This window comes from Camelus bactrianus, chromosome 36 (assembly GCF_048773025.1).
Source record: "Camelus bactrianus isolate YW-2024 breed Bactrian camel chromosome 36, ASM4877302v1, whole genome shotgun sequence".
In the NCBI taxonomy this organism is placed as follows: Eukaryota; Metazoa; Chordata; class Mammalia; order Artiodactyla; family Camelidae; genus Camelus; species Camelus bactrianus.
The window spans coordinates 1,814,079-1,836,744 of record NC_133574.1 but is presented as its reverse complement, the minus strand read 5'-3'; the positions used below and the strand labels follow the sequence as shown (position 1 = coordinate 1,836,744).

General features: G+C 51.5%; 1 protein-coding gene across 11 annotated transcripts in view; it reads left to right on the top strand.

The window, feature by feature from the left end:
• The window catches only part of COBL (cordon-bleu WH2 repeat protein), a 153,642-nt gene that overhangs the window by 57,795 nt on the left and 73,181 nt on the right, over nucleotides 1-22,666 (top strand). For 8 of the 11 annotated variants that reach the window (XM_074358630.1, XM_074358632.1, XM_074358636.1 and 5 more), the window contains 5 exons: nucleotides 9,696-9,899; nucleotides 14,354-14,564; nucleotides 17,362-17,590; nucleotides 19,586-19,630; nucleotides 22,556-22,653. In XM_074358630.1, coding sequence (XP_074214731.1) covers nucleotides 9,696-9,899; nucleotides 14,354-14,564; nucleotides 17,362-17,590; nucleotides 19,586-19,630; nucleotides 22,556-22,653 — 787 coding nt within the window. The remainder of the gene's footprint in view (nucleotides 1-9,695; nucleotides 9,900-14,353; nucleotides 14,565-17,361; nucleotides 17,591-19,585; nucleotides 19,631-22,555; nucleotides 22,654-22,666) is intronic. The other 3 variants (XM_074358638.1, XM_074358635.1, XM_074358629.1) reach the window with 1 other exon arrangement.

Below are 22,666 nucleotides of genomic sequence, written 5' to 3'. Positions count from 1 at the left end.
ACCCGTGCCCTGCAAGAAACTTCATGGCTCGTCTCGTTGAATCCTGCAGGAGGCCCATCACGAACTCATTGTTGGCTGGGCTCTTGGGTAAACTGAGGCTGAGAATTTGCCCGGATGGAGTCACCTGCTAGAACGTCGCGGTTAGATTTGACCTCGCTTCTTTCCGACTCCAGAGCGGGTCCCCACGGCTGGCGGACGCTTTGCAGCTACCCAAGGGTGTTCTGGGGCACAATTCCAGTCGACGGTGTCTCTGTGTTGCCCCGAAAAGCCGTGTGTTTGTGGGGACCCCAGTTCCCCCCGGTTTTCCTGGGACACCGTGGTGTGTCTCTCCTTCAAGCTGCAGCTTACAGGCAGGCGGCCTCTTAGTTTGAGAGTTTTCACAGACACATTTGTGTGGATTCTCCACTGGGTGGTTCTTTGGTCCTCAGTTCTGTTTTTAGAGGCAGGGACCACAGGGAAGGCATCAGGGGGAGGCTCTCATTTGCCCTTTGTTAGAAGGGATTCCTGTCTTGGAAGGGAAGGTACTGAACTCCAAAAGAAGGCATCTCAGGGGTTCTAACCCGGGGTCCCCATCCCTCACGGTGCTTTGCTGAAGGCGTGTGCATGTGTTGGCCTCAGTGCATCCCGCCCCTCATCGGAACCTAAACGGAACCTGATTCTAAAGGCTTTGGGAACCCTGAGGACGGACCCGGGGTGGGTCGGGGCTCAGCCACCTCCCCGCCGTCAGCCCACCGAGCCCTTCTGTCTCCCCGTAACTCCGCCTCTCCCCCCGCCTCCGCCCCGTGAGGCTCACACAGCCCCCATGCTTCGTGTGAACTCCGAGGAGACTTGAGCACTGAATGATGCTCTTGGCCGGGGGGAGCTCGACCTCTGTTAGGAACAGGGCTTGTCCAGACGCCACGTCACAGCAGACTCTGTGCCAGAAACCTTCCCCAGAGGCCACCTCCTGCCCTGCCTCCTCTCATCAGAGCTGCCACCGAAGGATGCCGACCGGCCGGCACGCAGCAGGGAGCCTGGACGTCTGCGCGTCACCGGGCCGGGTACCCTGGGGAGATAACCAAGGAGGGGGCGGCGGTGCATAGGCGCTCAGGAGGACCTCCTGGCAGGATGATTGGAGCAAGTCCCTCCCCGTGGGGTCCTCCATCATCCCGTCTGTGCAATGGGGAAAGTAAACCTGCCTTTGCCTTGGTGGTGAGGACTGAAGCCAGGCAGAGTGCTCAGTGCTGGGCCGGCTTGTCAGTTTGCAGAGACCGAGGGCTAAAACCCCAATTACTTCTGGGCTCGGGGATGTGGGGGTCGGTTCCCGGGCAGTGGGGGGCTCATTTCCTCTTTGGCAGCCGGTCCTGTCTGCCCTCGGCGGGGCCGTACCGTCCTGCAGTGTTTCTGAACCTTCACCCTCACACAACAGGGCGGCTGAGTCCCAGCCGCGAGGCGCACGCCCTCCAGTTCGAGTCAGGAGGGTGGAAGGCAGTCGGGAGGGGAGGGAACAGCATTGCCGGCGGGGGGAACAGCATATGCGGAGGCCTTGACAAGGGAGAGCTGGCCGATTCGGGGAACCAAGGGACGTGCGTGGAAGGGACAGCGGGGTGGCGGGGGGGCAGGGCCAGGCTGGCGGGGCGTCGAGGTGGGGGCACTCATGGCCATGCTGGCAAGGACAAAGGGGAAGTGATGGAGGGACAGAAGAAGGGACTGGGGTGGGGGGGGGCGGGCATCCTGTGATTTACGCTTGAAATGAGGGCTGGAGTGCAGAATTTAGCAGAAGGCTGACCCAGTGAGAGGCAGGACTGTGGAGGTGTGAGGGAGTCCTTCGAATTGACATTCCATCTCGACCGCCCCGAACTTTCTGGAGCATCTCTTTCCGTGCCCCAGCTGGAAGGCCGCAGCCCTCCCTGTCCCTTGCTCCTGTGCGCCGTTGCTTCAGGCATTGAGGGCGGCTGTGAAAATGGTATAATTTTTCCTTCCTTTCTAAGAACCCAGTTCACCTTTTTTTTTTTTTTTGGTGTTTTTTTGGGGGGTTCGATGTCTTTGCTCCACATTCTCCTGGAATTTCATCGCCCCTGAGAGGCTGGACGGAGGCACCAGCTGCAGCGGAGAGCCCTGCTCTCGCCGATGCCCGGAGTCGCTGGGACTCCACCCCTGATGTTATCATTGCAACTTTCATTGAGCTTCCTGGGAAAATCCTAGACGCAGTGTGCGGGAGGGAAACCCTACCCTCCAGGCGAAATACGCTTGCGAAAGAAAGCGCGGTCCATTTCGTCCGTGGCGCCAAGCCTATTCAGGGCGCTTCGCTGGGCGAGACCCAGGTCCCACATCCCAGGGTGGGCAGGGCTGGCCTGGAGTCACCCAGAGGCGGGACACCCCAGGCAGGCTGGCGTCCCACCACGCAGGACACGGGGGAAGGCAGGAGCCTGCCATGTGAGCATCTCATGAGATGAGATCCAGGAGGAGGTCTGGTCAGAGCCGGGCATCCTTCTCTCACGTGGGTGTGTCCCAGGAGCGCTCTCAGAGTCGCGGCCGCCGCTGGGACCACGACCCGGGGAGCAGGTGGCCTCTTCCCTTGGAACCTAAAACTCTCTTCTTGACGTTGGACATGACTCACCCCAGCTGAGGTCAGAGGGGCCCCCAGAGCAGAATCCAGGGGGCGGCGAGGGGCTCGGGGGAGGCAGGGCGGCACCCCCTTCCCTCAGAAGGGGGCAGACCCTCCGTTTCACGCCCACAGTTGGCTTTTGAGAGTCAAAATGGACAGATGGATGGATGGGGGGGGGACGGAAGCCCTGGCTGCCCCCCTCCCCCGTGCAGACCATCTGGTTGGAGATGCTCTGAAATAGCTCAGATGAGCGTCAGTGAACATCTGGGGAGACGGAGAACCCGGGTCTGCTTGCCTGTATCCCAGTGGAGCCCTGCATGGTCCCATCTTAACAGAGAGACCAAAAAAAAAAAAAAAAAGACTGGCCTCCTGTGTTAAATTAAATGCATTACAGGTTTCTCCAAACAGGCAGCCAGGGGTAAGGAAGCTCGATAGTCAGGCCCACCCAGCTGATGGCCGTCCCAGGCTGTGACGAGCTAACGTTTATCGTGAACGGGAGGGCCCGGCGTTCCGGTCTTCCTAGCGATCCTGTGAGATCGTCTCTGCTCCCCAGACGGAGAAACTGAGGCCCGGCGGCTCCACGAGACGGTGGAATCACCCCGGCCGCCTGCCAGGCGGCCCCGACTCTGAATCCCAAGTCTCGGTCCCTTTCGGTGGCCGCTGACGCGCGGCCGAAGTCGCCAGCGTTCCACGTGAATGTCGGACGTTCTGGCTCTGGACGTCAGTGTCTCCCTGTGCTGGTTCATCTCTGTGCTTTAAGAGGAGGCCCGTTATCTACATCCACACCATCATCATTGCGGTGCCTTTTACTTATTTTTTTAAAACTCTGTATTTAAAGTTTTTTATTATTATTCTTTTGTGAGCGGGGGGGTCCTGGGGATTGAACCCGGGACCTGCTGCGTGCTGAGCACGTGCTCCACCCCTGAGCTGCACCCTCCCCACCTTGGCTGTTTTCATCTTTAATGCAGGGAACTTAACAAGGTCCCGTTAATTTGATGGATCGATTTAATAACGCGTCCAAACAGGAGACTGAAAGGTAGTTAGCAGAAGTGTTCCTCATTGCCTGTTGAACACTGTCCGCGGCCGCTGAAAAGGGCAAGACCTTTGTGTCGTGATCTCAGGCCCCAGACGAAAAGCAGGTGTCGGTGCAGGTGTCGGCATTGTCACTCAGCCCTCAAGGCGCAGGGGGCGTCATTCTGCGTCCCCAGCGTGGCCCCAGCCCCACCCTCACCCGGCACTGGCGCTGAGCGATCGGGCAGCGGGTGGAATTCAGATGCCCCGTGTGGGCTGCTAGTAATTTTTTTAAAAAAATATTGAAAGGATTGCACATGTTAAAAAGAAATTCCTTTACCCTCTGGGCTACCAATGAATCCATTTGTAAATCTGTAGGGACTGGTTAACTTTAGTGTGGAAAGGAACTGTTAGACCAATTTTCTTGTGCACAACTTTTACTTAAGAATTCTAGAGGGGGGAGGGTGTTGCTCAGTGGTAGAGTGTGTGTTTGCCCTGCACGAGGTCCTGGCTTCCATCCCCAGTCCCTCCATTTAAATAAACACGTTAAATAAACTGATTACTTCCCCCCTTAAAACACACATGCACACAAAAGAATTCTATAATTATTTCAGAAATCTGCATTTAAAATTTTTAAAATATATTAATGAACAGGCACATTTTGACCTCACTGGGTTTCCAGGCCACCGTGGCGGGCGTCTTTGCTGTAAATCTGTTTGAGTTTTATTCATCAGGCCGACACCCTCTTTGGGGTCAAGAAAGCATATGAAGACGGGGACACCTGCTCCGGGCCAGGCCTCTGACATCTGTCCCCTGGGTCCATCTTCACACAAGACTGCAAAATTTGTGACACATTCAGGCCTTGTGGGGACTCCGTGATCCCGGAGTCACGAAGTGAGGTGTTTTCTGCTGGGGTGCAGGCAGGGCAGGTGAATTAGTTCCCTCGTGTCCTACCCGTGTCCTGACCCAGAGTCCTTGCCCGGTGGCCCGCCCTCTCTTACCTGCCTTCACCTCCGCCTGCTCGGAGTGGGCTCCGACCTTCCTTCCGGCCTCCCTGCCCCTGGAGAGCTCTCTGCCCCTGGTTCTTTCCAGCCCCCGTGGCATTCCTCCTTGCGTTGCTTGTGACCGTGGGATTCCTCCGTTGGATCTGATGGTCAGCTGCCTTCAGTTTGCGCACCAGAATCCTCACCGCCCGCACACCTGGGGTCCCCATAACCCAGGCTCTGTGGGTCCCCCCTGGATCACTTCAAGCCACCCGCCTTGGGCTCCCCACACCCCAGTTTCCCGAAATGCTTCCCATATTCCCAGCCCTTCCCGCCTCCGTGCCCTTGGAATGACCGTCCCTGCCGGGAACAGCATCCTACTCACCCTGGCTCTTGGCGCCTCCAACTAGTTCTTCATGTCGCCGCTCCCGGACCATTTCCCGAAACTTCCTGAGCTCAGCCTAAATCCAGAGTCCTTTCCAGTCCTTGGAGAGCCCTTCCTGTTTCTCACCGTGCTCGGGATTTTGCCATCCTTTCTGTGTTTCCGTGTGCTGCTCTCAGGCTGCCCTGGGGGACCGTGAGCTGGTGGAGGGCAGCCTACAGCGGCGATCATCCGTCTTTTTCTTTTTTTTTAGATCCCACATATGAGTGATCTCATATGGTATTTTTCTTTCTCTTTCTGGCTTACTTCACTTAGAATGACACTCTCCAGTTCCATTCATGTTGCTGCAAATGGCGTTATGTTGTCGTTTTTCATGGCTGAGTAGTATTCCATTGTATAAATATACCACCTCTTCTTTATCCAGTCATCTGTTGAGCGATCACCCGTTTTAAGAGGCTCCTGGTACCTGAGGATGCCAGCTGAATACTTGTTGACGCGCACGGCTCCTGACCACAGGAGGAGTTAGATTTAAGTGTGCAGATGGCAGGTTGATGGTATCAGTGTTAAGATCCTGGTATTTGTGTCCCCTTTCTTTGGTGCTTCAGCCAAACCAGTGATTCCCAGATCACTGAATCCGTTACTGCACCCAAGGCTCAGCTATGAGACGACTAAACGCAGTCAGGTTTGGGAGGTCCCGGTGAGCCCAGTTACTCGGCTGTCCGGGACCCCTGCACTGACTCTCCCGGGAGGCACCTGCCAGCCTCCGGGCTGCCCCCTCCCCGGGGACAAGGCAGAGGTCCCCTCCGGCCACTGGCAGGAGGGACAACATGACACTGGCGATGATGTGACCCTGAGAACCAGGGCAGCTGGTGTCCAACTTTCCGACTGTTCGTGCTTGGGAAGAATCTGGGGAGAGAATGGTGACCTCCTTGTGCCTGCAGCATAAACAGACCCGCTTAGCCAGAACCCGGTTCATGGGTGGATCAGGACGGGGCAGCGGGGTGTGCCTGACTTCTCTTTGAAATCCTCTTTCCGTGAGCGTGGTTCTCCCTGCTTCCTTCCCTGGTAAATGGGTGCGGATCACGCAGGCTTGGCATTCGGCTGCGTGGCATCAGCATGTTTCCTGTATCCGCGGGTCCTGGACGGTAAGATGCAAAGCGGAGGACCCTTCGGGCTGTGCTCAGAGACGTGGCGGGAAATGCAGGCTTTCTCTCCTCGGGCTGCGGGGGCCCCCCCACCCCCACCCCCGCCCCCGCCCCGGCTCCTGCATCCTGGCTGGACGCCGGCGTGGCCTGAGGGGTCAGGATTTAAGTCAGCCGCCCTGGGATTTGCACTCACCCGGCCCAGGCGGTGCACCGTCCTGGACCTGACTGTCAGGGAGCAGATCTCTGCATCTTACGCACATCGAAGGGCCCTGGGGAGAGAAACCCGCTGCCGGCGCCCGGCTGGTGTGAGAACTGGCCGGCGCCGCCCTGAAATTCAGGCCGGTGACTGTGTGATGGTTTTAAGATAAAACCTTTCGGAGTTCTGACGGATGGCCTTGGAAATGCCAGAAATGTTTTCATGCGATGGTTTTGCGATGCATGACCTTTGAGATGCCAGGAATATTTTTTTTCTGTGTTTTTGTTATTTGATACATCATTCCTTCCTGCCAGGGCACACCCGGCTTCTTATCCTGGGTGGGGCAGGGAGGGCGAGTTGCCTGCTCAGCGACTCGTAGCCTGAAAAGCACCAGGACCCGCCCTGCTCTCCGCCAGGGCGCCTCCCAGGCTGTGCCCAGGAGGGGCCAGGCTCAGGGTGCCAGCTCCCAGTGGCTTCCCCAGGCTGAAACAGAAGCCTGGCCCTTGCAGTCCCCTGCACGCCCTCGTCTCAGGGGGACCCAGCTGCCCGGCACCTGCACGGACCCTCCAGTGGGGACCACACCCGCTGGGCAGCGCCTTGGCTTCTCCGGGCCAAGTGAAGATCACTGGGGCCCCTCCAGGGTGCGGGGAGCCGGTGGGGCTGGGACCCGGGGACCCTGTGCCGTGGAGGTGATGCTCGTGTTGCAGGAGCTTGTGGGGAAGGGCGGTGTCCATGCACCTGGGCAGCTCCAGCTCTTAAACTGACACACGGCTCCGTCCTTGAAAACACAAGTCGGACCCAGAAGTATTGTGGGTGCTCGCTGGACAGAGGAGGGTTCAAGGCGCCCGCGGGGCTCCCTCCCCTGGACAGATATGGCCTCAGCTCACAAGTTTTGCATCTTCTCCGATGTGCATCACTGTATTTTTTTTTTTTTTCGCCGTCCCTCCCTCCGTCCCCCACCTCCAGCATCTGCACGCCCTCAGGAACGTTGTGGTCTCCCCTCTGCCTGAAACACCCCACCCCTGCATCCACGTGGATTTCTTCAGTTCCGTTGTTGTCTCGAGGTTCTGTGGGTCTTCCGTGTCCCTTGCAGGCTCCAACTGTGTTGATCTGTACCATTGTCATTATCATCGTCAATAAGGATTTTTAACGACCTACAGATATGAAGAAAAGTGTGTCAACTAGTGAAAATGCAGGCAGCCTTCACATAGCACCTGCTGCCCTCTGGAGACGGTAAATAATCGTGGAGGAAATGAGGTGCCAGCTTGCCACGTGAGGGGACGCATGACATGTGCGGTGGGACCTCTGCGTCCAGGGTCTCAGGCTGGCGTCAAGCCACTGCACACACCTGGACACACAGGACTTCTGAAATGGGTCTTTGAATCCGTATACACCCCAGGCATCACTTTTGATGTGAACATTTTCCACGGACAACTTCTGAAAATAATGCAAATGTTATTCTGTGACATCAAACGGACCCATGAAGTTATTAACATATTAGCTGTGTATTTTTGTCTCACTGGCTTTCCTCAAATGACACAGATTTGCAGCTCAAGCCACGTGCCGGTTTAACGTTCAGACAGGAGCCTCTGCTCTAGAGAGATGCTGCGATCATTAACGCACACCAGCTCTCGGACGTTCAGGTTCTGCTGGCTCGATGCGGCTGTCACCAGGGGACGGATGAGTGATGGCATTGAGCCCTCGGGTCCAGGCTGACGCACACAGCTGGGTTTTGCTGGGATGCTGTTCAGCACCCTGTTAGGTCTTTTTATTTGATTTTTTTCTCCCAAAAAAGAACCAGAAATTAATTTTGTTAATGTGAAACGCTCTGGTATTTTCAACGTTGGCTAACTTATGTGTGCACGCACATGCACACCCCGTAGACGCACACACACACGCACATACAGAACACACCGCTGGACCCACAGAAACTTCCCTGGGTGTCTGTGCAGCCTGGGGGCTCGCAGCCCGGGCTCAGCCCGTAGGGAGCAGCTTTATGGCCATGCAATCGGGGTGTGCAAAGATGGACTACGCTCGTGGTGGGGGATGTGACCCAGATGTCACTCCCAAGTCTTGCATTAACCAGTGACATGAGCAGTGATGGCTTGAAGCCTCCTCTGAACCCCACTTCCTATTTTTTTTTCCATTTGAAACGATCTCTTTTCATTTTGCACGTAATACACAGAGAGGTGATATTACAGGAACAACTTGGGAATGCGTAGAAGTAAAAATAGCAAACGTCATGGTCCCCGTCACCCAGAGGTCATCGCTGCTAATTCTTTGCTTTGTTTTCCAGACTGTTCTGCGGTCCATTGCTGTATATAATACAGGCTTCTCTTATAAATGGTGTTTCTTGAAAGAGATAATATTTTGAAGTTTGTTTTGCTCAAATACCTGTGTTGAGCATTTTGAAACATCAGATTAGATACTTTCAAAGGACACTGAACCAGCACTGGTGGGACATTGTTTTGGTACCATGATTTATGGAAATTCTCCTCCTGACCTGCGGTTAGATGACCTTGAACTTGTTAGCCTTCCCAATTACGTTTCACTGAGCCGTCTTTGACCCGCCCACCGTGCATCCTTGTGGGGTTATTTCGTTGGGATTCTGATGGTCTGATGCTTTGGGCCAGCAGACCCCGTGCGCATTGCATGGGTTCCCGTCGCATGTCTGTCCAGCTGGAGGCGGGCGGGGCGGGTGGGAGAGGGGGCCCCCGGGAGTCAGGCACCCTGGCTGTCCATCCCCGCCCCGGAACCCTGAACCGTATGCCTCTGGGGCAGCTGGGAGCTCGCTGACACCGTCTTCTCAGCTGCAGAATATATTGAGGGAAGGGGCCACGCGGCATTCTGCTCCCCCACCCACTCCCAGGTGGTGAACACACCTTAGTCTGCTTCTTTCCAGGACACTGAACTTTCAGAACCGTTTCTCCCTGTTTCTTAGTGATCCGTTTTCTCTCGGTGTCCCAGCACATCCTCAGTGTCACGGCCCCGTGAGTCCAGACCCTCGGCTGGTCTTGGGTCCAGCGCTGGGGCAGTGGCTTCAGACTCCTTGGTGGCCTGGGACCTGTAACCCACTGCATGGTTCAGAGGGAAGGGGCCACGCGTCATTCTGCTCCCCAACCCACTCCCAGGTGGTGAACACACCTTAGTCTGCTCCTTTCCAGGAACACTGAACTTTCAGAACCGTTTCTCAGTGACCCGTTTTCTCTCGGTGTCCAAGAGTGCCCATGTGTTGATTTTTAAAAGTCCACGTGACTCGGAAGGAGCGATGAATGCCTGTAAGGAGGAGGAGAAGGGTTTAGAAGGAGATCGGATACCGACAGGTGATTTACATCCTTCGGGCCGGGAAATGGTCCCTCTACTCAGTCCTTCTGTGTTGTCACCCCCCAAGGAGGAAGATGAAGGCTCGAGCCCCCCCGCCTCCCGGAAAGCCCGCCTCCCCGGACGTGCACGGTGGATGGAAACCTTCCCGCGACGTGTCCCCCGGGCCTCAGCAGAAAGTGCTCAACATGCGGGAGGACCTGGGGCGCAGGGTGGTGGACATCACCGTGGTTCTGCCCAGCGGGCTGGAGAAGGAAACTGTGGTCAACGGGAGGTAAGGGTCCGGGACCTCAGCAGGGAGGGTAGGGGGCGATGCGATGTGGTCCAGTTTGCAAGTCCATGGAGACCTGAGCAGGGAGCATCCTCCAGTGTCCCACCGGACCAGGGCCTCAGGGTGGACATCAGGGCCTGGGTGACAACCTGAAACGTCCCCCCCCATGGTTCACCCTCATCCTTGGGACTGCCCGCCTCTCTCCCGTGACAGATGGGCTCAGAAAGAAGCGGGGGTCTCAGGCCCACATGCAACTCCAAGTAGGTGACCCGCCAGCGCCCGTGCTGGTGTCCTTGCTGCTGAAATTCCTCAGTCAGGGGACTGCCTCCAGGGTGACCTTCTGATGTCCACCTGCAGGCTGACCCGGGGCGGGGGGTGAGGGGCGTGAGTGCCATCAGTAAGCAGTTTTCCAACTGAACACGATGATTTAGATTAAAGAATAAAATTAAAGGCGGTCAATTTCCAGACACCTCGATTCACACCCGAACTCTTATTTAGATCAGATCTGCCTGTGAATGCGGCCGTGGCCGAGGACACGAGCCGACTCCCCTCTCCCCCTGCGTCTGCTGTAAAGGGTTCGGTAGATGCGTGGGTCATAATCCCATCCGAGTATTGAGTTTTATTGCCGATAGAACGTCTCATTTTCTGTTTGACGTCTATCAAAACACATCGTAATGACACTGATCAGTTTTGTACGACCGTTGTCACGAACTCAATCTACAGCAAAAACGTTTGCAACAAAGTCACAGCAAACAAACAATGAAACGTAAATGTTTATACATTTTATTGTAGAGAATACGGTAGTGTGATGGATTAGAAAAACATTCCAGCATAAAAATATTTGTGTATGATTCTGAGGCAGGTGTGAGTGGGACTAGGATCTCTAGGAAAACAAAGAAAGACAAGAAAGGATATAAAATATGTAAATCTTACAAAAGCAGGTGGCTGGAGAATTTTAAAAACGGGTCGTGGTGGAAATTCCATCACTCTGGGTGTTTTTATCTGAATGGATCCATCAAAGAAGAATGATGTCCAAGTCCCAGTGTTCTGTTTTTTCCCTGAAATTACAGCCTTTGGAACTGCTGTCAACCGGACGATGAAAATTCCAGGTGACAACTTACTGGGCCAAAGGGTGCCTGCATTTTGAAAAACTGCTTTGTGGGCTGTGGGAACAAAAATCTGAAGAATGTTCCTCCAGGCCTTGATACTTACCTGGGGTGGGGGCAGCCGAGCCGTGGGTTATGACATCCTCAACCGTCTTAAGGGACGCTGGACAGCTTTCCAAAGCGGTGTCCCTCCTCCGTGGGGGGCCCTCCTGGCCGCAGCCCGGAGACGCCAGCCTGGTGGCCAGTGCCGGGGGCAGGCTTCCCACCAGAGCCATTCCGGTTTCTAGAGCGTGTTTCTCTGTTTTCCCGAACACTTTTTCCTACTTGAACTTGAGACAGAGGCCACACCATCCGAGTTTTACAAATTCCTCTAACGGACGCATGACCCTTTATCAGTGAATGTATTACTTACCATTCTTAAGTTTGGGGCCCAATTTCTAGTTACACTGAAAAAAAAAAGCACTTTATTGAACGGATAAAAACTGCACGAATTTGATGACGGGTTTGTCGCTCAGCGGACCTCTGTGAAACCATCAGTGCTGTCAGCCTTGTTACACCAATTTCAAGAAAACGGACTTACGGGTCGCGTCCTAAGGAGCACGCAGGTCTGCTTTTACAAACCCGTGATGGGAGAGAAGATGCCTGCTTCAAAACTAAAGATGGCATTTTGCAAAATGTTTTCAAACTGAATAGATGCCTCCACTGATAGTCTTAAGGTTGTTTTTTTTTTTTCCTTACAAAGTAGAAGGTATCACTGTGCCCTTTTGCGCTGCAGCTGCGACAAAAGGTAGAGATTAATCTGTAGGGGTGATGTGTTCAATGACTTCGCTCCTTTCCGAGCAGTAAATACGCCTGCGGGGTGCAGTGAGGCCGGGAGCAGACGGTGGGCCTCCCCAGCGGCTGGTCGGCACGGTTCCCTGGGACCCAGCGGCCCCCTGCTTTGCGCATTGGATTTCTGTGTCCCACTCTTTAATAGCGCAGCAGTGGGCTGTGCGCCCGGCCCCCGGCCCACAGACCACCCCTGGGAGGGCCCCGCTCACATCGGACCACATCTTGCTTCTGTGTGGCTGATGGGAACCAGCCAGAATCCACTTGCTCTGACCCGATCACACCAGAGTCCGCCTTACCCGGGGCTCGGGGCCACCTGCCGGCCTCGGTCCCGCACAAGAAACCGGGCCCAGTCGACCGGTGTGAGATCTGACCGTGCACGCAAATTAAGTGTCTGGACATAGCTGCCTGAAGGTGCTCTGCCCACCGGGCACTGAGGGGGCAATTCAGCCCGGGTACCCATCGCCTGGGTACCCAACGCTCGGCTCTTGAGTTTAGTCTTCAGTGTGTCCCCACGCCAAGAGAGACTTGTGAGAAATGCGGATTCTCAGACGAGGCCGAGCGAGTCAGAAGCCCTGGGATGGGGCCAGCTCTGTGGTTCAGAGGTGCCCTCCACTGAGAAGCGTTTCATTCATCAGCCTCTGACGTCCGTGTCCCAGGGCTGTGGTCCCCAAACAGCCTGCTCACTGCAATGCCACCCTCCCCACCGTCCCCTCTGCATTTGGGGAGCAGAGTGTTGGTTCAAGCTGCCCATTGGGGTGTCCAGTTCTCTGCCGGGATTTCAAAAAAAAAAAACCAATTTTTGATATTCTCGGACCCATCACAATATTTTATATTTCATATAAACTAAAAATGCTTTTATGAAATTATCTATGTTTTTATTCTACAATTAAGCATAAGCACCACCTATTTTTCTCCTATAATTTCTACTCATTAATTTCGTTGCATATATGTGTGTGTAAGTTTCATGTGTGTGTCCAAGATTTTGCTATCTGATTGCATTTTTATATATATGTTTTTTTGAAGTGTATTAATTTCATTGCATGTGTATGTGTGTAAGTTTCGTGTATGTGTCCAAGATCTTTCTATCTGATTGCATTTATATATATAAATGTCGTGTCAGTTTCTGGGTTGCGTTTATAAAGAACTGGATCCTTTCACCAGATCCATTTTGTTAGCATCTTAACTTTACATTTTCCAATATATTCTTTGCTTTACTTTTAAAAAAAAGAGCCACATAGGAAAGAAAACCAGTTTTTTTTTTCTTCTTGAAAACTGTCGACTCACGCAAAAGGTTTCTTTTGAAATCTGCACATTGGGAAGTCATATTTTTTAAAAGAAGGAAGGAGAGAAATCCTACGCACATTTTAAATTTGAAAACAGAAACCACAACAAATGTCAGAAAATTTCATCGTAACACTTAACATTAATTCGGGGAACAGAGATTAACAGTTTGCAAGAAAAGGGATGTATTCAGGAGCCGTGGGGGAGAAGCTCCAAAGATCTGCCTCGTTACCCCGCCACCCTCCCCTGCTAATGTCGTTTTGGGTAATCAATCGACTTTATGACTGTTTTTAACTCCGCCATTGAACTTGAACTTGGGATTACAGACAGGGAGAGACCCTGGAAATTTTATGAGAAAACGGTCCAGAAAAGCAGGCAATGGGACATAGTAAATCAGACCACGTTCCCAGTGGGCTGGGGGAAGAACCATTTAAGTGGGAGGCCCTGCAGGACCCACGGCTCTGGGACCCACGTCCGCACGTCTGGACGTGGCTGTGTACCCCGCCCCCCCGCCTCTTCAACGCAGCCCAGGTCAGTCTGCGTTAGGCCTCGGTGTCTGTCCGAGAGCCCCAGAGAAAGGACCTATGCTTTCATGAAACGTTTATTCTCCACTGCTCAGGAAATCTGTAGAAAAAGAGAGGTCAGCTTTACATATAAAAATATCCTGCCAGGCAAACGGAAATGACAGAGGTGACGTTTTTCCCTTCTTTGGGACAGTCTGAATTGTGACTGCCCCCTTAAATCTCTGATGGGAGAACCTTACAAACATGCTTGACATTCAAATAAGATGCATGTCTTAATCTTAATTTTTTTTTGTTTCGTCTTTAACAAGCATACTTTTGAACTTTTGAAAAAGCAAGCTGTCATCTTCAACGTACAATTTCAGCGTCTAAGGCGCACTCTTGTTTATGAATAATTGGAATTGCAGTGCCTCGTCCCTGTAATGTCACTTGTGCTGACTCAAGTTTCAGGACTCAAGTCAGCACGGCCGTGGCTTTAACTGGAAATCTCACCGTTTTCCCAGCAATTATGATTTGGGCTCCTCTTTCAGTGGTGGTTTTAATTCGCGTTGAAAACGCGGAGGTATTGGCGCACAGTCATGCATGAGGAATTAATGAGGGCTGTCAGCACAAAGGATTTGCTCATTCGTCCACGGCTTGGTTTGTTCCAGCCCCACGGGGCTAGCAGAACGGAGGGTGCAAACATTTCCAGTGACCGTGCTTTGTGTCTTTCTTCCAGCCATGCAATGATGGATTTACTGGTTGAGCTCTGCCTTCAGAACCATCTGAACCCATCCACCCATGCCCTGGAGATCCGCTCTTCGGAAAACCAGCAGCCTTTGAGTTTTAAGCCAAATACTTTAGTTGGGACCCTGAATGTGCACACTGTGTTTCTGAAAGAAAAAGTTCCCGAAGCAAAGGTGAAGGCTGGCCCACCTAAGGTGCCCGAGGTCAGTAGCACCGGGGACCCTTTGTCACCTAAGGGTGCGTGCGGTTACCTGAGGCCGAGGGCGGTGAAGGTGCTGAGAAGGGGGCGGGTGGAGCCGCTCCTGCCTGAGTGACACGCACAGACTTCTGTGCTTGAGGTCTCCACTCTCACACTAGTCTAAATTAGCACTGAGTTTACAATAAATATATAGACTTTATATAACTATAAAATATATATAAAATAAATACAAGAACTTGAGTTTACTTTAGGAGACCGAACTTTACAGCACTTAATAATGTTGGTGGCGGCGCACTGCTGCTTTAGACACCAAAGAAAAGGGGAACTAGAAAGCCAGAGCTTTCTGCACAGATGGAAACGGTCCATAATTCTGCAGCCTGCCAGGCGGTCCCCACTGATGACACGTGAAACGCAGTTCGTGGGATCAAAACAGCGGAGCTTTTCACTTTACTTAACTTGAATGTGAAAAAGCACAGTGGCCAACGTCTGCCCTATTGGACTAATCCTGGAGGCCTTCCCGTACCTGGCGGCATTTGGGATGTGGGGAAGATTGGAGTGTGTTCCTAGAGAGAGGAAACCAAAGGGGGCTTCCCTTTTCAAAACCTGATGTCCGAAATCCTTTCTCACTGCAGTGGGAGAATGCTTCATGCATACACTTCCTTCAGGCTTTTGAGTAACAATTACAATCAATTCCAGCGGCTCAGTGAGTTTTTTATAAAACGGCTTTGCTATAGATCTTTGGTCTCCGATTAAACGCAGGGCTATTTCATTTATTTAGATTCTTGGACCATCTAGTACATTCTGCTTTTAAAAATGGGAATTTGGCCAACAATGCATGGCTTCCAGTTTTGGATAGTTAATAACATTTAATTGGCACAATCTATACTTTGAATTTTCCATAATTCTTCAAGCAAAATCAGGGAAATGAAACCTTTTCTTTATATTCTGTGGCTTTTCTTGCCTTCCTGATCCCTAAGTGCACCTCCCAGGGATGGGGCAGTCCAGGGTTATGATTCATAACTTTGGTTTGAGAAGCATGGGAAAGGGTTGTGGGTTCCATCTTTCCTCCTAAAATTCGTCAGACATGGCCCTCAGACTGGACGGAAGCAGGAGCTCCAGCCCCGGGGTCAGGCTTTTTACTCAGTACGTTTTCTGTGTTCACTCAGCAGGACCTGAGAACAGTGTGGGTGGTCAGCAGAAACCAAAGTTGAGGGCCTGAAACTTCAGGATATTATGTTTTTTTCTGGGCCATTTTATCTGTAGACATTTAGAGTCAGCTTTAGTAAAATCGTTTTCCTTTCTGATTAATGTATCTATTATTATATGTGTATCATATTCATATGTCTAAAGTATGTTATGTTTTTCTAGTTTAATATATATGTGCGTAGTGTATATATGTGCATATGTGTATACACAAACATGTATACACTATATATTTATATAGGTATTAATATATAAGCATTAAATATATATTTTAAATATATATTTAATTTTATTTAAAATATTCAAATATATCTTTACTACATATTACATTACTTTTATAATTTAATATATATTTAATACAGATTTATTAATTTTAATTATTTAATATAGAATTAAATTTAAATATATATTTACAAATATTTAACATAATATAGTATATATTTAATATGTTTAATTTTTTATTTTAATTAAATGTATTGAATATATTTATATAGGTATTAATGTATAAACAAAATATATTTTTAAACTATATATCAAATTATATTATATTACATTTAAAATATTCAAATATATGTTTACTATATATTACATTACTTTCATAATTTAATATATGTGTATCAATTTTAATTAGTTATTATTTATGTAATATATAATTAAATTTAAATAAATGTACATATATTTTATATAATATAGTGTATATCTAATATGTTTAAATTTAAAATTTTAACTATATATGTTTATATAGATATTAATATATAAATACTAAATATATATTTAAAATATATATTAAATTATATTTAAAATATTCAAATATGTTTACTACATATTACATTACTTTCATAATTTATGTGTATCAATTTTAATTAGTTACTATTTATTTAATATATAATTAACTTTAAATAAATTTACATATATTTTATATAATATAGTGTATATGTAATGTGTTTAAATTTTTTATTTTAATTTTCTTTTTGTTAAATATATTCATATAGATGTTAATAGGTGTGTGTACTTTGGCTTCTTAGACAAAAATGAGATTTCTTGTTTTATGAAGTTTTATGTTTTTTAAAATTGGATTTTCACAATAGTTAAGTAGTTAAATTGGATTTGCACAACAGTTAAATAGTTAAATTGGATTTTCACAACAGTTAAGTAGTTAAATTGGATTTGCACAACAGTTAAATAGTTAAATTGGATTTGCACAATAGTTAAGTAGTTAAATTGGATTTGCGCAACAGTTAAATAGTTAAATTGGATTTGCACAGTAGTTCCAGACCGTGTTCTTTGAGAACATGCGGTAAGTCCTGTGTTCAAGTCCGTTGCAGCCCTCGGACCGCAGAGGCTGGAAGCTGAGAGCGCCCCCTGCCGGCCGTTTGTTCGCTAGCGAGGAGACGGTTCCCGGGGAGATGCGCTGTTCCCGGCAGCGCTGTGCCCCCCTGTGTGCGCCACCCCCACCCCACTGAATCCTGGGAGCGCGCCCCGGGCCGCCCGAAGCCCGGCCGCGCAGGCCCCGCGCAGGCCCCGCGCAGGCGCAGGCGCAGGCGCAGGCGCAGGCCCGGCGCCCGGAGGCGCTGACGCGCGGCCCGGGTGTCTTGCAGAAGACGGTGCGCCTGGTGGTGAACTACCTGCGGACGCAGAAGGCGGTGGTGCGCGTGAGCCCCGTGGTGCCTCTGGCCGCCATCCTGCCGCTCATCTGCGCCAAGTGCGGCGTCAGCCCGGAGCACGTGGTGCTCCTCCGGGACGACGTGACCGGCGACGAGCTGGAGCTCTCCAAGTCCCTGAGCGAGCTGGGGATAAAGGAGCTGTACGCGTGGGACAACAAGAGAGGTGAGTCGGGGGCCCCCACCCACCCCGCGCGCGGCTGGGACGCTCGCTCTCCGCACGCGCGCGCACGGTGGGGACGCGCGCGCACAGTGGGGACGCGCGCCTGCGGGCAGCTCAAAGGTGGTCCAAATCGGAGCCGGAGTGGGCGGAAAATAAAATACATACACTGTGGTCATACCTCCTCCCCACAGTCCTGAGTGTGCCCGCTACCTCTTGTCCCCTGTGAGCTTCCAGGAGATGCGTAAAAGTGGGGAAAGGTCAGAGGAATGCCGGGGCTGCCGCTCCAAAAGAACTTCTTGGAAACCACGCGTGAACCATGTTCTCCTGGATCTCCTTTTTAACTGCCGTTTAATATTCCCAAGTCTCAGCCGTTGCTCGTCATCAGAAGAGACGGCACAAATGCATTTCACTCCTCCCTGAAACCACCCCAACTGCAATTCAGCCCCTGCAGATAAATCACCATGCTCCCTCTCCACCCAGGCCAGGGACATCTTACTACTCCGGCGAATCTGGTACCCACCCGAGGCCCCAGGTAGGGCCGCTGCCAGAGTGACAGCTTGAGGCCGGGGTTGGTGGGAAAACTGACATCTTGTGTGAGCAGATTTTCCTGACTGACGGAAGGGCTGACTATTTAAACACTGTCAGACAAAAAAAAAAAATTAATATTCCTTGACCTTAGAATTCTTCATTAAAGTGGACTTCACAGAAGTGTCTATTTGAATGAGCCCACTTAAGAGCTCTTGGTTTTTTATTTATTCCACAAATACTGACCAGGTTGGCTTTTAAAATATATACATATTCAAGTTTTCAGGGCTTTCTACAGTTTTAAAAAATTTCCCAATTAAAAAAAAATCTATTTTGTTATTACCCAATTTATTGTGAAATCGATGATTATAGGAGACCCTCCTCCACCTTCTTTCAAATCTCCTGGAGGGTTTGGACCTCAGGGCTCATTCTACGTTTAAGAAAGGGTTTCAGCTCCGTCATGTATTAGAACGTTGACTATTTATTCCTTCAAAAAGGAAAAAGTGTTCTGACACTTCAGAGTCATGCGTCTTGTGTTTTATCCAGTATATTTTTAAAACTCACAACAAGATTGCTCTCAGGATCTGGATGTAGTGGGCGTGACTGTCTGGTTCTGTCCATCCTGTTTAAAGTTGGTTTCTGGAATTCTTTGGAAACAGAGCTTTCATTTGGCCAAAAAAAAAAAAAAAAACAGAGAGAGAGAAAAGGAAGGCAAAACAAAGAGAAACCACCCCACATTTAAGCATGTGGAAGAAAAATTCTTCTGCAAACAAATGTTTTCTGTTATGTGCAAATCAGGATGCATCTTGACAGGTGTAAAAGCGGGCTCTCTGCTAAGGGCTGGCCCCAGCAAGCCGGTGGCCTTTTGGAACACGAGTGATGCTCTGAGATGGAGCAGCCACCCTGGCCGAGGGCTCTCTGTTCTCATCCCACGCCGGGCAGGACCCCTCGCTGCACTTGGGAAGATAGCCGCCCCCACCCCAGCCCCTGAGCCCCCCACTTCACCGCCTTGGCCACCCTCCCAGGGATCCTCCCCCTGGGACCCCAGCAACGCCCCCCAGAAAATGAAGAGGCAAACACAAGTGCTCGTGGTGGACACTCCTTCCATCTGGACCACGCTGGACCGAAACCAGCTGTGAAATATTTGATTCACATCCCTGCCAAACGCCTCCATCCCATCCTCCTGACGGTCAAACGTTTGAGAGGAGAGGATGTGAGGGTTGTAGGCAGAGGCCCGCCCTCCTCTGGAATTCCTGTTGGTGGCAGCTTAATAAAGCGGGAGACTTCGCTGCCACCTGCTTCCAGGGTGGCACTTAGCAGCCCGGGCAGCTGCGGGATTGCAGGGCATGAAGACCAGGGGTGCCAGCCTGCTCTGTGCGGGGCCTTCTCCTGCGAGAGGCACGGGGGTCGGGGCTTTGGTGCTGCTGCAGATGGTGAAGACAGCCTTCACTCTCTCCTTGCCTGCCTTTCCAGTTCTTCTGACCAAAACTCAGTCGGAGCCCGCCCTGAGCTGTCGAGGTGAGCCCCGCGCCGCCCCGCCAGGCTGCTCCCTGCATGGCTCGGGGCTGGGACGGTGCACGGGGTGACCGGAGGGGGTGCGCAGGCTGAAGCGAGGTTGCGGTTTGGTTTCCTGCCTCCCTGGCTGGCTGCGAGCAGAATGGCCCTTGTGTGAGGATTTGCTGTGTGGTTCGGACTGATAAGGGACGCAGGGGGCTGTGGTGGCTGTCATTCTGTTGCACACCGAGAACTTCAGGGCAGAGCGGAGGTTGTGCGCACAAAAGCATCCTTTCCTCCTCACCTGTGCTCACCTGTCCTCAAGGTCCGTGTGGGTTGTGCATCTAACCTTTTCCATCATAAATGATGAGTCCAGATTTTGCATTTATTTCTTGTAAATTTGATACATGTACGTGTTGCAAATCCCGATACACGTACACGTATGTATATGCATGCACGCATTTCCACAGACACACACACACACATATTGGGATTTATATAAACCTTTCAGACTATAAACACACACACATACACTCTCCAAGGGTTTCATTAAAATCCTAATGAGCATTAGTATTTTACAGAACTTTCTGTCCATGTTTGTTGAAGGGTCTAATAATAGATTTTATTTCTAGAAAAAAAATTTAATGCCAAAAAGCTCAGCCTTGGTTCAGAGTCACGGTCCGGGTGTCGTGACGGTGCTGTGGCCGGGGGCCCTCTCCATTGTACAGTTACCGATACACAGACTCCCTTCAAAGAAGCAAGCTGTTTTGAGCAGAAAGCTCAATTGTGAAGGCTTTAGCAGTTCTGACTGCTCTGATCTGGGGACGTTGCCAGGCTGAGGACAGTGGAGGAGGTGGATCAGAGAGCGGTAAAGATTATTCTTTTGCCTGCCCCGTGGACACGTGGCCCCGTGGACACGTGGCCCCGTGGTGGGGGACCAGCGCTTTGCAACGTGCAGTTTCTCCACGAGGCAGGCCCGGCTCTCCGCGTGCGTTTACAAGCTTGGTGACCGTGTTCTGGTCCCTAGTGACGCGTTCCCTTCCCTCATCTGGAAAAATGGACCGTTTGCACGAGCGGGTCCTTCAGGACGCCGGCATCTCCCTCCACCTCCCCGCACCCCTCAGCACATCCGTCTCATTTCCTAAATCGTTTTCAGGATTCAAAACAGTATTTGCTTTAAGGGTGAAGCACCAGCTCCCCTGCACTGTTTTTTTAATATTGAAGTTTTAGTAAATGAAAGTCAATCAAAACACAATAAATTCCACACTCAAGCGGCCAGACGTGTGGAAGTGTGGGTTCTCGACCATAACTGTGTATCTTTTCCAACCTGGCTGCGCACCAGCCGGGCCCCCCCGAGGGAGGCTTGGCTGATGGGCACTGCCAGGAAAACCACATGTCCTTGCTCCGCTCCCTCGGCCATCCCTCCGCAGTGCCTGCCGGTCGCAGAGACCTCGCAGGACGGTCCCATCAGGCCAGAGTCGCCAACGCCTCACGTCTAAGGTTAGGCCGTCTGCTTGGGGCCCAGGCTGCAGGCAGCCTGTCGGGCCAGCCCCGTGCCAGGGCTGGCCCACGGCCTCCGTCCTGGGGGCGGTGGCCAGCCACGGCCCCTCTTCAGAGAGAGAAGAAACGGGCTCGAGTTCTGATCCGGTGACATCCTGTCTGTGGTCGGTGAGACAGCTTGCCTGCCCATCAGGTGTTGTCCCCCATTCATCTCCCAGGCACTGTGATCTCCTGCGTTTTCAACCCTGTGTCACCTCCCGGGCGACTCCAGAAGCATCGGGGGAGCGAATGCACACGTTGCCGCACACCGCGGTCCGCGTGCACCGTTTGGCCCTGCAGTGTGGTGCGCTGCAGCCTGCGAGCCTCACGGGGGCTTTGCTGCCATTAACCGGGGACCCCACGTGCACAGGGGTGTGCACGGGGATGCATGCCTTGGGGCCGAAGCCGGTCCACTCGCCGGCTTGGGTGCTGTGTGATGTGGGGGCTGCTAATTGGCTCGACTGGAGCCCCCATGCAGGAGCCAGAGCCCTGGCCCTCATCACCAAAACCGGAGCTTCTGCCACGGACGGAATGAAGAAATACATGTGCTTGGTTTCCGCTTGGCTGGGGGGCCAGCATTGTGTTAGTGTGAGTCCCAGGCGCACCGACTTCCAGGTCTGCCTTCTTTCGCTGGAATGTGAGATCCTAGGGTAGCAGATGAGAAGTTCATTGATGGGTCCCTCATGGGGGTTGGCATTTTGATGGCAGCGTTTGTGACGTCCCAGTCCACGTCTTCCCCCCAGTGGATCGGCGGGGCGGTGGGTTCACCAGCAGACGGCGGGGATGTGGGGAAGTTCATCTTTCAGGCCTTCAGAAACCCCTGCATCCTTTCTCCTCTGGCCGAAGCCGTGCACCTTGGGGGAGAGTCTGGAAATCAGGGAAGCAGGTCAGCAGTAGCCGGCGTGGCACTGGGATGTGGTTCAGCCCCAATCTGCAGATGGGCAAACTGAGGCTTGGAGTGGAGAAGCAGTATGCCCGCACCTTGGCGCCCTTAACCTCTCCTCCTCTGGTTCTTTTTGACACAGCTGTTAAGAGAAGGTAAAATGACACACACAGTCACTTTATTTTTCTGGTGGACAGGACAGCCCAGGAACGTTTTGATGTACTGGTTGGTTTTTTTGTTTCCGTGCGGGCTGCAACCACAGCCTGAAAGAAATGCCACCACCGTCACTAAAGGTTGCGAAACCCTTCAGCGATGTCATCAACCCAGTCGGAGGCTTTGAGGTGGCTCGAAATGCTTTGAAAGAACTCGCTGATGGTTTTCGTGTCTTCTCAGCACCAGAATCAAGTTTGAGCATGGAGGATTCGTTTGTCGAGATTTTTGAAGGGAAGCGTGTAATCTCTTGTTTCCTGTGCCAAAAAGTAACTTCATTCTTTTTTCTTTCCTTTTTTTTTTTTTTTTTCCCCTAGAAACCTTTAGAAAATCATCCTTTGGCAGCGATGAGACAGATAAAGAGAAGAAAAAAATTCTGGGATTTTTCAAAGTTAATAAAAGAAGCAGCAGTAAGGTAATTGATCAAA